General features: G+C 57.8%; 2 protein-coding genes across 3 annotated transcripts; both read right to left on the bottom strand.

Moving 5' to 3' along the window:
- Positions 1-3,344: 3,344 nt before the first annotated feature.
- Positions 3,345-5,425, bottom strand: Gp1bb (glycoprotein Ib platelet subunit beta). The gene is made up of 2 exons (XM_021209104.1): positions 4,597-5,425; positions 3,345-4,358 (listed from the first exon to the last, which is right to left on the bottom strand). Exons 1-2 carry the CDS (start codon positions 4,604-4,606, stop codon positions 3,748-3,750), a joined length of 621 nt encoding a protein of 206 aa, XP_021064763.1. The 5' UTR covers positions 4,607-5,425; the 3' UTR covers positions 3,345-3,747.
- On the bottom strand, positions 4,843-13,150 carry Septin5 (septin 5). Of its 2 annotated transcripts, XM_021209102.2 has the most exons (12): positions 13,019-13,150; positions 12,862-12,872; positions 8,468-8,564; positions 8,293-8,379; positions 7,923-8,046; positions 7,697-7,831; positions 7,472-7,589; positions 7,143-7,244; positions 6,337-6,433; positions 6,121-6,256; positions 5,933-6,035; positions 4,845-5,815 (listed from the first exon to the last, which is right to left on the bottom strand). In XM_021209102.2, exons 1-12 carry the CDS (start codon positions 13,059-13,061, stop codon positions 5,759-5,761), a joined length of 1,110 nt encoding a protein of 369 aa, XP_021064761.1. In that variant the 5' UTR covers positions 13,062-13,150; the 3' UTR covers positions 4,845-5,758. The 2 variants fall into 2 exon arrangements, with proteins under 2 accessions (XP_021064760.1, XP_021064761.1); XM_021209101.2 differs by lacking the exons at positions 12,862-12,872; positions 13,019-13,150 and adding an exon at positions 9,197-9,466 and having other exon boundaries at positions 4,843-5,815.
- Positions 13,151-16,495: the final 3,345 nt, after the last annotated feature.

A 16,495-nucleotide genomic window follows, 5' to 3' on the forward strand; every position in this document is an offset into this window, starting at 1 on the left:
AGCTGAAGTTTGCTGCGGGAGGCACTGCACACACCTCAAGTTGGGGGTCAGTGTGGTGGGATGGTTCTCAGCTGGTTTCCAGATGGGCTTTATGGAAAGGGTACCTGGGGATCTCAGACACCCCAGCAAGGAACTGGCTGGTGTCAGAGGGCCTCTGGCTCTAGCCTGTCTCCTGTCTCTGTCACAGGCCTTGTCTCTGTGACACACAGCCCTCACTGCCCTTCTTGCCCACCAGTTAGCCCTGGGTGGGTGGGAGTGGGAGCTGGTGATTTATCACTTGCCGCCTGTCTTCCATCGGAAACGCTGGGGGTGGGCGCAGACGCTGCAGTGAGCTATGGGCCACCCACCCCAATGTTGTTGCTCTGTCTGGGTAGCGGGTGCGGGCCTCCCCCTCCTAAGTGACTAGTCTGGGCCCCCCCACCCCCACCTTTCCCTGGGCGTCCTCCTTGTGATGGCCTCAAGCAGCTCAGCCCAGTTTCAAGGCTTCTCCAGGCCGTAGAAGACTTATGGAGAACCCCATTGCTACCCTGGTGACCAGGGTGGCCTAGAGATGTTGGAGCCTCTTTTTCTGAGTCTTCGGGCTTTCCCCTCATAGAAATGATGGGAGTCCAGCGCTGGTTGTCGTCAGCCCCACCCCCTCACAATGCACACAGCGGGGGTCAATGAATGTTTACGGAGCAAACATGGGGTGGGGAGCGCACCTGGATTGGCCCACGTCAGGCGGAAGAGGTCCTTATCTTTGCGGTTGACCGGTTGTCAGTGTGCCAAAGGATAGGAAGAAGGAGGACTGCACTCATCTTCTTCGCGTCTGTCAGCGACCTCGCAGTGCCCTCCTCTCCATCCCCAGAGGGAATGACCTGCCAACCCCTCTCAGTGCACTCTGGGCAGTCTGGATGGTCCCTGCACTCTTTCTCTAGGGACTGCTGGGCCGTCCCTCGTTGCCTACTGCGTGACGAGCTCTGAGTCTTTTACGGATCGCTAGCGCCCTCTGGTGCCAGTCGGAGGTTATGGTGCTTGAGGGGAAAGCAGGGCTAAACAACCGGCAGTTTAAAACAAGAGGGCCAAAGACCCCCATCTCCCGCAGCAGCACGTATCTATTTCACAATGAGATAGAGGCTCTCTGCGGGAGGTCACTACTCTGTCTATGCCAAGCCTGGTGATCTTGTGTAGCCTTACTGGAACTCCATCTATTCAGCTCCTTGGCCATCTTTAGCTGGATGGCTGTACAGGCTGCCCAGGTGGCTTGACCTCTCTAAATGTACCACTGTGCCCTGTGCTAGCCTAGCTGAGGCAGGAAATCTCTTAGTTTGAATGAGGTCTTGAATAAGGATGAAAGCCACAGGAGCAAGGGCAGACCCGCTGTGGTGGGCATGGGTGGGCAGTGTGGTGTAGTCACCTCTGACTTCTGAGCTCCCTCAGTAGGACTCAGAATCAACCAGCCCCGGGGCCCTGTCTGTGTAGCTATATGGGCCATGTGGCTTATGCTCATCTGGAAGGAGGCGCAGACCCCAGAGGGGATGAGTAGGGGGCTGGGGAGGAGACTCCAGGGCAGGTGTGTTGTCTCTGAAGTGGATGACAATGGTGGAGGCTGGGTTGAGGAGGTGGAGTGTGCATTCAGGAGCACTGAGCTGGGACCATCCACTTCCCCACATTTGTTGGAGGCTGAGACCCCAGGCTAAGCACGTGGAGGGTCAGCTTAGGGTCAGGAGTTAGAATTGGAGAAGAAATTCCCAAGCCACTAGGAGAGCCAGACACCGAGGCCAGGCTTGGCACCAGGTCTTGGCACCAGCCAGTCTGGCAAGAGGGGTCTCCTGGACAAACCAGCAAGCGGGACATCCACCCTTCTGTCTGAATACAGTGATGCCAGATGCGTTTCTTTGCTAGCAGAGCTGTTCCTCTTTAGGACAGGGACGGAAAGACAGTGGCTCCTGCCCTTCAGGATTCCCAAACCCAGACACTGGTCCTGGAGCCTTCAAGCCCTGTGAGCAGTGTGAACTGAGCCTGAGCTCCTTCCTACAGCTCCTGCTAGGCCCTGGCACTGTCCACTAAAGGAGGAGGAGCGTGGGGACCCAGGGAACCTGTCTCAGCTCTGTTCCCTCTGTTATAGCCACAGAAAGGGATAGGAGCTTGACACCTGGTTTGCTTCTCTGAAAAGCAGAGGGGATGCCCCTCCCCATACTGTGTTCAGCTGACTTTAAGGTGTTACCTGTGTACCTCAACCAGGGCTTCTGGGGTGACAGGCCACCCCTGGGGAGGGTGAACAAAGAGGACCACTGTCCCTGTCCCTGATGCATTGATAAAGCCGGATGGACAAGTTCACAGTTCCCTGCAACCCACAATGGGCCGGATGCCCTGCCCCTGCCCACAAAGGAGGGGGTGGCTTATGCCTCAAGTCTGACTGGCAGCCTCTAGATAGCATCAGCCTACTGGAGGGTCATCTGTCTTGTCCCACAAAGGCCAAGACAAAGGCCGTGTCAGCTACAGCCTCCCGACCTGGTCAGCGGTGGTCAGAGGAGGCCTAGTGCTTTCCTGTGCCCAGACCCATGTTTCTTCATTGGGATCATCAGGATCAGGATTGTCAGGAACAAAAGCGTCCAGTATGTATAGAGGCAGTCGGGTGGGACTCACATCAAGCCTGGTACCCAGGAGGGGCTCCAGTGTTGGGGGAGGTGCCATTCTGCTTCTTTGGGTACCCAGGGAGGAAACTGTTTTTCAGCTCCAGAGTAGGAGCTGGGAAGTGTTGTCTGTCCTGAGCTGTGAGGTAGGGGACTTGCTGGAGAACCTTGAACCAGGTTAGAAATAGCATATGTAAAGGCCTGGGCCAGTGTGGGGTAATTCATTCGTGGTGACTGTTCTGTCAGTCAGGGAGAACTCTCAGGAGGGTTGAGACTGCTGGGACTGTCAGTGGTGAGATGGGACAGGAAGATCTGAGAACACTTGGAGGGTCCGGGGTTGTGGGAGGAGGCCTGACTCACTCCACAGCACATTTCAGAGACTCTGCTTAAACTCATCCCTGCAGCCCCTTAGGTCATGTCCTTGTCACTTGGCCTTCCCTACCCTTCAGAGTTCATGGCCCATGGAGTCCCCACTGGGCCACAGGCTACAGTCACCTGGTTTTGAGTCACCCCAACTCCCATCTGTCTCTGGGCGCTCTAACAGCTGCCCACACAGCAGGGTCACCTCAACTCCTAAGCTGTCCTTGGAAGGTTCTCATGGCCCGGGTTGTCCACACAACCCAACCGTCTGAGGACCAAGCTGCCTGCCTGTGCTGTTTCGAGCTTCCTCAGTGCCAGAGGGACCTCTCTATTCACAGCATTCACACTGCGAATGAACTCGGAGACAGCTGGGTAGAGGGAGTTTTATCCATTGACTCCTGCTTGCCCTAGGCCAGTTTGGCAGTGTGTGAAGAAGTGATTATGTCCCTTTTAACAACATTCCCTCAGGCCCTTTCTAGAATTTGGCAAAGTCGGGTGGTACAGAAACCGCCAAATGAGGAGAAAGGTTTATTCAGTGCCGAGTCTGGCAGGAGACTGGGCTGTTCCACCACTCTAGGCTCTTAAGACTCAAGGTTGCTTCACTCTGGTAGTACTGGAATCAGTTTGGCACCATGTTGATTCAGGCTTGCAGAACTTGGGTCTGGGAGGTTGGGCAAGGGTAGAGGCCAAGGCAGATCCAGGTGAAGGCGAGGGTCCTCTGGCAGGGACCTGTAAAGTTTGCAGGTCCTTGTTGCTCAGCGCCTGTCCTTTCTTAGGATGCACCACCTCCGGCCGACTCGGCCACCAGCGGGGCTGTGAGAGAGAACTCTTGGTTGGAGCGTGCGCGCGCGCGCGCGCGCAGCCTCCGCAGGCGACCCAGTAGGAGTGCCAGCAGCAGCGCGTGTAGCAGCCCGAGGACCAGCAGCGCTAGCTGGGCCACCAGAGCTCCCCAGCAGAGTAGGCCGGGTGCGCACGCGGCCCGCAGCTCATCCTCCGCCACGTAGGGCAGCAAGCGGCCGCGCAGCGCCGGGGGCGCGACACAGCGCAGGTCGCGGTAGGGCGCGCGCTCCGGGCGGCCGGCCAGCCAGGCGCGCAGCGGCAATAGGCGGCAGTCGCAGCGCCAGGGGTTGGCGCCCAGGTGTGCTGCGCGCAGAGCAGGCAACGCGTCCAGAAGCCCGGGCGGCAGCGCCGTCAGGTTGTTGCCGGTCAGCACCAATTCCGTGGTGTCCGGAGGGAAGGCAGCCGGCAGCGACGCCCAGGTCAGCCCGCGGCGCCCACAGTCCACGAGCGTCCCTGCGCAGCTGCATGGCGCGGGGCAGCCAGAGGCTGGGCGGCTGGGAGACGCTAGCAACAGAAGCAGCAGGCTCAGCGCCCCACGGGGCCCTGAAAGAGAAGCGCTAGGATGAGGCGGGAGCATCCTTGGGACCGTTGGCGCTGCTCCTGCCAACTCCTAGGGCCAGCATCCCAGGAGTCCGCAGGTGCCTCCACCCCGGCCACCCTGGGCGCTGGCTGGAGTTTCCCTCCACCTCTGATCCAAGACTTTGCCCATTGATGCCCAAACTAGAACACCTCCTGACCGTGGCTCTTCCCAGAAAGCTGCAGACCCAACCCCAGAACTCACGGGAGCCCATGGCGAGAGGATGGCGGCCTACTTCGTTCTGGAGAGGCGTTGACCCGAGAGCCTGCCTGAATCTACAGCAACAGACCTCAGTTCTGCCGCCTGGCCAGAAATAACTCGGAGCCGGCGTTCAACGGCGTTGCGGAGGCAGATAGGGTACTATCGCCTGGGGCCCGCAGGCAGCCCGGGCTTCCGCCCCCTCCCCCGCCCTCTCCCAGGGGCTCATGGAACACTCGGACACTCGGTGCTATGTTCACCAACTTTGTTCTCCTGTCACCAGGACAGGACGCGGCATTCACAACTGAACAAAACGGAACATGGGGTGTGTGGGGAGGAATCATGCGGGTGGAGATATGGAGGAGGCCAAGGGATGGAATCCTTGCGCAGCAGAGCTGCTGGGAAGAAAAGACCTTGACCTATGGATGGACGAAAATAGTCTAGGTTCTACCGCCCTGGGAGTCCTTCAGGTAGACCCAGGAAGGGGCTCGAGCGTCTAGCGCATCGTGGCCCCGCCTTCCTCCCAGAAACCTCTAGATCTGGGGTCTTCTTAAAGGCCTCAGCCTCCAAACCCCTCCGGCTCCGATCCTGAACAGCGTGGTTAGGGAGTAAGGGAAGAACCCGCCTACTTCCGCGCTCAGTAGGACATTAGCATATGCTTCGTAGCCCCCTGGAATCGGCAGAGCGGGGGGGGGGGGCTCCCAACTCCACTCTGCAGCACTAGCTTGGGTAATAGGCCCGAGATCCTGCATCCACGCCTCTCCTCTGCCCTGCTTTATTGGCCCGCCCGCTGGGGGCAGTGATCTTCTAGGAAGGGAGATCTTGGAGGTTGTGCACAACTTGTTCCCTTAAGACAGACGGGGAGGTGCGGGGTGGGATGGGGGCAGGAGTTTGGGGAGGGGCTGTGGTTCAGACCACTCGGAAGCAGATACAAATGACCGGGAAGGGTGGATGCCAAGAATAAATTAGGGTCATCTGGGGGCTGTGGCTCTGTGGCTCCAGGTGTGAACAGTCTGGTCAAAGCCACTTTGGATTAGGGTGAGGTCCAGGCCTTCTGAGATCCAGATGAACCCAGGGTGGAATCCAGGACAGTCTGGGATCCAGGGGTAGGAGGGGCCAGCCCGGAAACCGGCCGTCTATCCTTGTCGACGCGGCGCTGGGGTGGGTGTCACTGATCTTGCATTTGCTGTTTCATCTTCTGCAACATCTCCTGCATGCGCCTTAGCTGGTGGTGGGGGCGACCCAAGTCAGAGTGAGAAAAGGCAGGAGAGGTGTAGCTCTGCCCTCTGCTCCACCTCCCTACCCGTTCACCATCTCGGCCCTACTCCTGATATCCACCCACCTCTTCATCCTTCATCCTGATGAGCTTCTCCGTCTCTGCATCCGGTGTGGGTAGTGGGAGGATAGGGATGGGGCTCTCCATGCGGCTGTCCTGTGTGAGTTTGCTGTGGGATGAGAGGGCTGTGCTTGTTGGGAGGTTCGGATTAGGAGGGGGGGGGCGCCTGGCCCGCTCCGGCGGGGGTGGCCTACCTGGTCATCTGCTGGATGCAGTGGGCACGGTAGTTCTCATAGTGCACGTCGCACGTCACATCTTTGAGGTCGTGCATGTGAGTGCGGATGAGCATGTTGCGGAGCTTCACGAAGTCGCAGTGTGCCTGATTCTCCACTGTGGGCAGGAGCGACGATGAGTCGGTGTCAGTCTAGGGGAGCCTCCCACCCCTCACCCAGCCTCCTGCCTCATCTCACCTTCGACGATCCCCCAGGGGTACAGTCGCCCCCGGACCCGCTGCCCCTTGGCCTCCACCACAGTGTTGCTGCCGATAACGGCGAAGGGTGCACTTTCCTGGGGAAGGGGAGCAAGGACCCAGCCCAGCCTAGTCTGTAAGAGCAGCTGGCTCAGAGGCTGAGGCCATTCCAGCACTGCCATTCCAGCACATGCCATTCCCTCCCTCCCATGGCACGGTCCCTTTTCGGGTGTCTTTGCTACCCACGAAAGCCACAAAGCCTACAAGGCTAATGGCCTTGGGGCTTCTGCCATGCCGTGCACTTCTCTGGCACTGGATGCTTCTAGGAGCTTCCTCCACGGTTCAAGTCAGAGTCAAGACCATGCTTACTAGGAGATGGCTCTGCCATCTGCTTCTGGCCCAAAGGCCCTAGTTCCTGGCTTAGCACTCTGGCCTCTGGGGTATTCAAAGCCACCACCCTCCGGAGCTCTATATCTAGGATTCTAGAACTTGCCACATCTCTGGGCCACTGGGCTGATTCTTGGAAAGCAGGTCAGAATGGTACTGATAAGTGCTCAGGTAAGCACCCAGGGCAGGGTCACATGACCCGCCACATGTGGCAGGGTCACATGACCCGCCACAGACCAGACAGGGATACCAGGGACTTCCTTATCCTGTAACCCTTGAGAATGAGCACAGACCCTCTTCTCTCATCATGTTGCACCTGGGTGCTCAGTTCCCCCCCCCCCACACACCCGGGTTTGCGTGGCGTCCAGTGCTCTGCCCCAGCTACCTCCCTGCCCCCACCCCTCCTGGTTAAATGCTCACCTTCAGTTCCCGGTCCTGTTGCTTGAAGTCTTCATCTTCATCCGAGTCACATTCTGGAAACTGGTACACGTGGATCCCAAACTTGTCGATCTCCTCACGTATCTGCAGCAGGAGGGAGAGAGAGAGAGGGGGAGAGAGAGAGAGAGAGAGAGAGAGAGAGAGAGAGAGAGAGAAGAGAAGAGAAGAGAAGAGAAGAGAAGAGAAGAGAAGAGAAGAGAAGAGAAGAAGGGAAGGAGGGAGGGGGAGAGAGAGAGAGAGCACTCGACTTGGCACGGCCAGCTCCCCGGGTGTTTTGGCCACGCCCCCTTGGCTGACTACAGAAGACTCACCCTGTCCTTCAGCTTCCGGATCTCACTGGGGACCAGGCAGTCAGCTTTGGCGATAAGTGGGACGATGTTCACCTTCTCATGCAGCGCCTTCATGAAGCCTACATCCACTGGCCTCAGTCTGCAGAGAGAGGGAGGGGGTAGGGTGGGCACTGTTGCGGGGAGGGGGCAGTGATGCAGTGATAGGAACATCCACCCTGAGCACCAGGCACCTGGACGGCCACACACCCGTGTCCGAACGGGGAGATGAAGTACAGGCAACAGTGCACCCGGTTGTCCTGGATGTTCTTGCGGTTCAGGCCGCTTTCATCACGGAAATACTGCTCAAACTGCTGGTCCACGTAGTCAGTGATGGGCTTCCAACTAGAGGCGGAGGAGGGGGAAGGAAGCTTAGCTAGCTCTCAGAGCTGCCTGCTAGGTCGCGGCACTTGGGGGCAGGGATCCCGTTCCTCACCACTCAGAGTTGTTGACCGCGTCCCCAAAGCCGGGGGTGTCCACAATGGTGAGCTTTAACTTGACCCCCTTCTCCTCAATGTCTACGGTGTGTTTCAGGATCTCTACCGTCTGGTTGATGCGTTCTGTAGAGGAAGGGGTGGGAGTGTTTGCAGGCCATCGCCTCCTTTTCTCTGGGCAGCAAGGAGCCCTGTTCTTATCCACCCTGGTGTCTTGGCCTCAGTCTCCATCTGACTGTATACACTGGGCCATTCCTCCTTACCCCCAGTCAGGGACCCTTGCCTCTGGCAGTGGCAGAGTGCGGGTGCCCTCTGAGGTTTCTCAGGGCAGGGTCGGGCAAGTGGATCTGTGACTTCATGAAGGCTACTCACCCTCAGCACTCAGCAGTTTCCGGTCCTTATACAGGTCGGTCAGAAAGAGGCTATGGACAAGGGTGGACTTCCCCAGGCCGGACTCACCTGGCCACAGGAACAGTCAAAGAGCTGGATTAGAGTGGGGCTGAGACAATCTGGCCCACGGGCTCCACCTACAAGTTTGGCCACTCACCAGCCACCATGAGTGTGAAGTCGAAACCTTTCTTGACTGACTTGCGGTGCACCTGGTTAGGCAGTGTGGCGAAGCCAACGTACTGCTTGTCGATGTCCTGAGGGCAGAGGTGGTTGGGGGCAGGTCAGTGGCATAGCCTTATCTCTGGTGGAAGCCCAAGGCCCCATCTCTTATGCTGCTCAGACAGCAGAAAGCACAGCCCCTAGCAAGGGGCATTTCATCAACAAAAATGGGGTGAGGGCTGTAGAGCAGAGGCTGGAAGGAGGAAGGTATGTGAGGGGGTAGCAGGAAAAGGCACCTCACTCTAGCTTCAGCAGAAACCCAAGACTGGGTGGGGAATGAGGAATGTCAGCCCCACAGGGGCATCCTCTGAGGTGGGTGGTGGGACCCACTGAGACCCCTTAGACACATTCAAGGACCTCTATGGGTGGAAATAGCCAGCCCTCAGCACAAATTCATCCCCGGAGTATCCAGAGGTGGGTGGCTTGTCTGGCCCAGATCCAAGCTTGGGGGTGGTGGTTCCTGAAGCAGCCTCCGAGCGAGGGCTATTTATAGACTGTGGTACCGAGCCTCCCTCACCAAAGGTCTGTGTTGCCTGCAGTGGACATCTGCCCTAGGAGCCCCTGCCACCTTCTGTGGTAGCCGGAGGGTCTTGGCCAAGCAAGACTGAATACATGACCCAGATTCCACCCTCTCTCTACACACACAGACACACACACACACACACACCTTCAGTCGCCTCTGGGCCTGGGTGCGCGGCGACAGCAGCTGCTCCACCAGGCGGTCCTGGGGTGCTGCCAGTGAGTCCATCGTGGTGACCCCGCGGGCCCTGACAGCCTCGTTCTGACCCTACACCAGGGTCAGGCCTGTCGGAGCCAGCGATCTCGAGCGACTCTGCGCTGGATAAATCTGCTCTTAAACCCTCTTCTGCCTCGGGTTTTGAAGACGCGAGAACTGAGCCCCGGAGAGGGAGCGTCGCCCACCTGGTAGGCCGCTGACTTCAGAAGTCGTGCGAGCCATTCCCTTGCTTCTGCGTGGGGGGGGGCGCGAGCTGTGGCCGCGTCGAGGCTCAGCAGCGGCTCCAGTGCGAGCACGAGGCGGGGCTTCGCGGGCCCACGGCTGCGGCGGAGGGGACCGCCCCGCCCGCCGTCGCCGGGAAACGGTCGCCTGGAAATTGGGCCGCAGGCGGAGCCTCGAGAAAACGGCTGCGATGGGCAGGGCCCGGCCGAGGCTCTCGGGCGGGGGCGCCGCGTGGAGCCGGAGCGCAGCCGTGGCACCCGAGGCCGCGTCCGGACCGTCCGTAGGCGGGCGGCGAGGTGTCTGCGGTCGCGGAACTCTGCCTCTGGGACGTCGCGCCGCTGCCGCCCACAAGAGGGCGCTGCGGAACGCTCCGGACTCACGCGCAACCGCGGGGGAAGCGGCCCCCAGCCAACACCTTGCTCTCCTTGCTCTTCACCCGAAAACCCTGAACCATGCCTCGGCGACCAAACTACCCACAGACACACCCCTCTCTACTCCTTGGGGCTCACTCTTTCCAACCAGCCCCCTGCGTTTGTGCAAGTGCGGGTGATTGGGGCAATTCCTTCCCCGCGTGGCATCTTCATATGCCCTGAGGACAGAGTGCATCTCCCTTACTAAGCCCTGATGTGGGTGAGGGGAACAGGCAGAGAAGCGCAGGTCTTTAATCTCAGCACTTGAGAGGCAGAGGCAGAGGCAGGCGGATGTCCCTGAGTTTTGGGCCAGCCTGGTCTACATAGGGAGGTCCAGAACAGCCTACATTGTTAGACTCTATCTCAAGAAACAAATTAAGGGTGCGAGGGATGCAGTGGCCAGAGCTCAGATGGCCGGCTTCCTTCAGAGCTTGGAAGCTCTGGCCAGCTCTCAGCTAGGCAAAACTGCTGCCCACAACATGCCACCACGTTAGGTACCAGATGTTCCAGGAACCACAGGGTTCTGATGAATTGGGAAGCCATTGGCTGTGAGCCACCAAACTTTTCCTTATTCCTCATTTCTAACTCCACCAGAATCAGAGCTCCAGCCCCAGGGTGCAAGAAACTAGACAAGCCACTGTCCAGAGTGGGCAAAGGACCAGGAGACCTCCCTCCCCCATGCAGGTATCACCCCTCCTCCATGAAGCCTCACCGTCTTGGCTCCCCGGAGGGGCCTCCACCTTGGGTCTTGCTATGGGGCCCCCCCCTCAGGGTGACTAGCACCTGGGGAGCAGCCTGAGCCCATAGCTGCAACAGGAGAGCCATTCATCCCAGGGCTGAAAAGAAGCCTTCTACACAGCCTCCCAGTTCTGGCTCCCAGAAAGTAGCTACTGGTTCCTGCCTGACCTACATGAAGCCTTTAGACTGAGTCCCACCCCTCATCCCCCAGCCCCCACTCCACCCCAACCACTGCAAACACAGCTCTCAGCCCAGCATCACCTACCTAGCAGCATCTCCAACCTAGGTCGGGCATCTCTGGAAGACCATACAGATGCCCTGATGAAGAACAGACCTAGTAGGTCTTAGAATGACTGCCTTTCAACGTGTTCATTGGGAAGGTACATGCTTAGGGGACGTCCCAGTCAAACAGCCCGTCTAAGTATCGCCCAAGCAGGCCATCATAGCCTGTTTATTCCCTGGAGAGGCCCTAGGGGAGGGGCCTTGCACCCCCTTTTTCTAGTCCGGGAGGCTCAACCAATATTCCTCAGGGATATGAAGCCGTACACAGCAAAACCCACCTCTTCGAGAGAATGAGCCTGTTGAGGCTTCCCATCTTTAGAATTATGACTAAGCAGCAGGCACAACCAAGAAAGTTCTCATCACTGCCTGAGAAGAGGTACAGGTGCAAAGGGTAGACAGACACCTCCTTCTACACAGACTGCTGCTCTACCACCCCCTCCCCCAGTTAGAGTCAGAAAGAGGCCTGGTTAAGCCCGGCTCTGTGCAGCCATATTGGGAACCAAGGTATTCTGCACTGTTCCCCCCCCCCCCCAGGCCCACAAGGTCCCAGCTCGGACACCAGAACTCTGGCACTGTTCTGGGGCTCACTCCACCTGCCTTCACTCGTTCTCTTCCCTCAGGCCTGGGGATAGGGAGTCTGCCTTCACCCGTTCTCTTCCCTCAGGCCTGGGGATAGGGAGTGGTGTAAGGCTGGCTCCTAACTAACCAGAGGATGGGCAGATGCAGGCCTGAAGGACTCATACTTCATCAGGAAGGGGAGGGGTCTCTATCCTAGCAGCAACAGACAGGAGAACTAAGCAGCAAGTACCCAAGTGCTAAGCAGCAAGTACCCAAGCCAGGTGACTTGGAAGCTTCCAGAGGCCGAGGAGAAGCCTGGGTCCCTGCCTTCCCAGCCTCTGGCCCCCCTCTCCGTCACACAATAGCTGGGCAGGCAGCATGCGTCCCCATCGGGCTTTGTCTGGCTTACTGGGAATGGGGAGGCAGTTCTCCTGGGGGAGCCCCTCCCAGTGAGCCTCATCCGTCTTGGGCGGGGCATGTCCCTGCCAGGAGACTGTGACTCTCCAGCTCACCCCATCTGCCAGCTGCTTTTGCTCTGCCTGATGTACTCTGGTCTAGTACTCTGGGGTCCAATGCTAGGTGTGATTGTCCATCCCCAGTGAGGCTTGCCAAAGCATTCTGGTGCCAGAATTGGGCCTTCCCCCCACCCCACCCCCCGCCCCATCTTCAAACAGGGCCTAGCTCAAGACATCCCCTTTGGTCACCCACTTCCACAGCACTCTGATTTCACAACTCTCAGCTCCTTTGGATTTTCACAGGTTACCCAGTAGACTGGCACTCTCCCTGGGGTGGGGAAATCAGGCTAGCCCCTCTGGAAGGACACAGCCTGGCTGTACTCAAGGTTTGGAAGTCTAGTGCTAGGATGACTCAGATGGGGAGAGCCTTGCAAGTTCCAGGTCTTGGAAGATGCTCTGCCAAAGACTAGTGAGCATAAATTTAGGCGCAGAAGAGACACACAAAGGTGCATAGGCATGAAGCAGAGGCCCCACGGTATTGCTCAGGAGACTGGTGGACCCTTCCCCCCCCCACCCCGTTCCTGGCCTGTCATAACTACAGCCTCACCCAGGACCCCCAACACGAGGCCTTCCGGTCAGGTTAAGAAAAGGATGCTGGCCCTGGACTGGAGGAGAGAGGCCCTCATCCCAGCTTTTCTGGGGAGGTGCCTAGGCCGCTGCTATACAGGTCAGGGAACCAAGCGCGGTGCCTACTCTTCCCCTTGTAGCCCCAGGAGCGGCGGCGCTGCCCCTACAGACAATCGATTAACACCAAAGGGCTGGGTGACGGCCGGCGGGGGCGGGGTCACGCCTGGGCGCCACCAGCATCGGTGCCACAATGGGTGACAGCCGGCCGGATCTCACCACCGGCCGAGCGGCGCAACGCCAGTACCTGTTTGTCCTCTGCATGGTCCGGGTCGTGGTCCGGGTGCGGGCGGGTCCGGGAGGGTCCGGGCCGGCGGGCAGGGGAGAGACGGAGACAGACGGTGAGAGGCGGGCGGGCGGCGGGGACAAAGGCGCGCGGGCACGCGGACAGGCTCTGGGCTCACCTGGGGTCGCCAGCTTGCTCTTGTACCTCAGTCCTGTGCTCATGGTGGCCGCCGGCGGGGGGACGTGTGGCGGCGGGCGCGCGGGCGGGGCGCGGCGACCAGCGGTGGAGGCCGAGGCCGGCTGAGGGGTGACCCGCCCCTCCGCGCCGCCACCACCCGCCCCGCCCGCGCGCCCGCCAGCCAATCGGCGCCCGCCGCGCCCACGCGCGACCCGGAGAGGCCGGTGGGGGCGGGGACTGAGACGTCCCGCTGTGGTTCCCCCCAGGCCTTTGGTTCTCCCGGGCTGCGCGAATGCAGCCGGGCTATTCCCACGGCCTCGTCCGGAACGCCCCCTCCCCTTCCTGTCATCTAGCCCAGGCCCAGACTCTGTTCTCCCTTGGCTGTAGCTGGAAGCCAGTTGGTTCCTGGGCCTCTGACCTTCCATCGAGTGGCCATTCTATAAAGCATGTCCCAGGACTGTGCTTCATGCAGTCGATGAATGAGTTCAGGGGACATAAAGACCGCTCTTCACCCCATCAAGAAGCATTTGGAAGGGGCAGACCTGGAGCCCTGCTCTTGGTACGTTGGGCCGAAGTCCAGAACCCGAGTCTCCTGCAGTCTGCTGGGTGCTGGGCACTCTACACTGGACACACACACACACACACGCGCGCGCGCACACACACACACACACACACACACACAAACACACGCGCCTGGGCAAGATGGAAAGCACCGGGCAGGCAGGGTGTGGTTGCAAGATGGGAGTACTTGAGGTGTATGACGAGAAGGACACAATCTGAAGGCCACCTAAGCCCTCCTTGCTCCAGCTCTGGTCCTGGTTTTCTGTGATCTGTGCTCTCCCCAGCCATCTCCCTGGAGAGGAGTTGAAGGGGGCTGAGGGGCACATAAAGACAGATCCATGCGGAGAGCCACATTTTTGCATGAAGATGCTGTGACTCTGTATCTTCAAAAAAAAAAAAAAGTTGATAGGACTAAGTGACCCACGGTGTGAATAACTTCTATGTTACTGTCACATCCCAGGTGGTGGCCTAAACCTCACCAGAGAGTCTGTGACCAGGGTAGGGATGTTCCATTGTCCAAATCTTTCATCTACAGCCTAAGGATCAGATGGGGTATGTGACACACTGTGGTGTGTCTTTGGAATCTAGAGAGGGCACCAACATGCGACCAAATGTTAATCATTTTGTGTATGAAACAATGGTTTAATGACTCTAGTAAAAGTGTCTACACATCTTTTAGGTTTGGCTTTACCAGTGGCTTTTTTCATGGCGTTCTTGGGGGGAATTTGGAACTCTGTTAAAGGAATATGTGCAGTCTGAGGCAGGGATAGAAACACAATGTTGGGACTTCTGAGCTTACCAGTTCTGAGTCTGGAGAAACCCATGAAGGGAAGTTAGGACATCAAGCATGAGCTGACTGCTACTGTCACTCAAAGGGCAGAAAGTGAGGGAAAAAAAGGAAGAATTTTCCCTGGGGCACTGATGGGAGGGACACTCCTGATCTCCTCTAGCTAGGGGGTTGTGCTTGGCCGCCTTGGCCAGGAGGGAAGCTTAGGAGAGGGGAAAGAGGCTTATGTATAGAAGAGGAATAAATTATAAAGTAATTCTGATGAGTCCTCGACATGGATAAACCGGCTGTGGAGATGTGGAGCTGGTCTGGTGCTCAGTGGGAGGTGAGTGGGTGGGTGTCACTGAGGCCTGAGAGACAGACTTTGAAGGGTTCAGTTAGGGGCAACCTGGCTTGGTACCACATATGAATACATCTGTGGGGAGCTTGAATTGCTCAGTCCTGTGGGAGAGCTGAGATCTGCTCCCTTGTCCTGGGACTCTAGTCACCTATGACTGTGAGTGAGTCCTCGGGCAGCTTCAAGTTGTTCACAGAGGAAGGAGGGTGCCATGCTGTGCCGAGGAGTAATAATAGTTGTGACTCAACAGTGTATGTACAGGGGACATTGCTGAGGTCAGGAAAATGGGCCATGAAGGCATTATCGGCCGTCAGATTTTCAGGACCCGTCCCCAGTTCTGCCTTGTATACAGTGTGAGTGTCATAAGGGTCATAGACTCTGGCCGGAATAGCCAGGGGCTGAGGTCTGAACAAAACTCTTGTATGGCTTTTGCCCACGGGAAAGCACAGACAGCAGTCTCTGGTCTCTGCTGGGCTCTCTCAAGTGTCAGAGAGGCAGCAGGAGTGGCAGGGTGGGGACTTGAACACCCGCGTTTACCTGTTGGCTCCCAGGGGCACTTGCTTTGCCTTGCTGTCCTAGAGCTGGCTGTAGTACAAAGAGAAGTAAACAAAAGACTTCTGCGTGGGGGAAATGCTACTTTTTTTTTTTTTTAATTCATAAGGAAAAGAAGTTAATGAGTGAAAAAAATAAGCTATGTCAAGAAAAATCTGTTCAAGCAACTGGGGCTACAAATAGCTCACTTTTCAGAAAAAAAAAAAAAAAAACAACCCTTCTCTTTTTGTTAAATCATGCTGTGTCTCCCCCTCAGCACAGACTGCAGAGGGAGCTGGCTTTTCCCTGGCACCGTAATGCCAGACGGGGTAAGCAAAGCACTCTTTGGGGGATAGCGTTGGTGTAAACCATAGTGACCAGACACGGTGAGGCAGTTAATGAAGATGCTAAGGTGAGAGGTGGGAAAGTTTGTTCTGGGTGACAGAGAGATGGGAGCAACTGGGGCCAAGGGTAAGAAAATTCTAGAATATTTACTGTTACTGCTGTTCACTTCGGAGGTTGAGGGCTAAGGTCAAACTGTGTGCAGCAGGTGAGACCTCCCTCACAAACCCTTCTACAGCTCCCCCACCCCAAAACTACCTCAGAACAGGCCTGGCTCAAGGTGCAATCCCCAGTTTTTGTGCCTAAGTACAGGACAGCAAATTCAGCTCAGAATGAGCTGGGGACCCGCATGAGATTAAAACCAGGCCTATGGAGCCCAGCCCCAGTTCCTAGAGGGATATGACATGGCCCCAGCCCAGCTAGGGGCTTGGCCTACTCACACAGCCCACTACATCCTGAACTCATGTTCCTTCTGTCCCCTCTCCCTTCATCCCCCAGTGGAGATCGGTCTCCTTCCTGACCCTTCCTTTGTCTTTCTGTGGGGAGGTTCTCACACTGCCCTTGGGCTGTTGCTGCCCTCACTGATCCAGAAGACACGCACTCATCTTCTTGCACTTGAGGGTTTTGTACCAGGAAGTGCTCCCTTCAGCTTCCTGCCAGTCTGCCCTGGGCTCTACACTGCTCCTAAGTGTGGGGCTGTCTCCACAGAGCCACACTTCTGTTCCCAGTCAGAAGCTGCGATACACACTTCTGCAGAATCAGACAGTAGGCTCACGGTGATCAGCCCAGCCCAGTGCCCAGGAAATCCTAGTCTCCTGCTAGACCCACCATCATGGCAGGTGGAGTAGACGGTGGGAAAAACCAGCCAAGAGGGTCAGAGTAAAGGAGGCTGCAGGCTGCAGGCTCCGACTCCAGACTCC

Source organism: Mus pahari, chromosome 12 (genome assembly GCF_900095145.1).
Source record: "Mus pahari chromosome 12, PAHARI_EIJ_v1.1, whole genome shotgun sequence".
Classification (NCBI taxonomy): domain Eukaryota; kingdom Metazoa; phylum Chordata; class Mammalia; order Rodentia; family Muridae; genus Mus; species Mus pahari.

Bases quoted from the DNA above. Each gene is read 5' to 3' on its own strand.
- Septin5 (XM_021209101.2), bottom strand. From the start codon at position 9,277: ATGGACTCACTGGCAGCACCCCAGGACCGCCTGGTGGAGCAGCTGCTG. The intron at 7,590-7,696 runs GTGTGTGGCCGT...CTCTCTCTGCAG, and splicing joins ATCTCCCCGTTCGGACACGG to ACTGAGGCCAGTGGATGTAG. The intron at 5,816-5,932 runs GTGGGTGGATAT...CCCCACCACCAG, and splicing joins TCAGGATGAAGGATGAAGAG to CTAAGGCGCATGCAGGAGAT.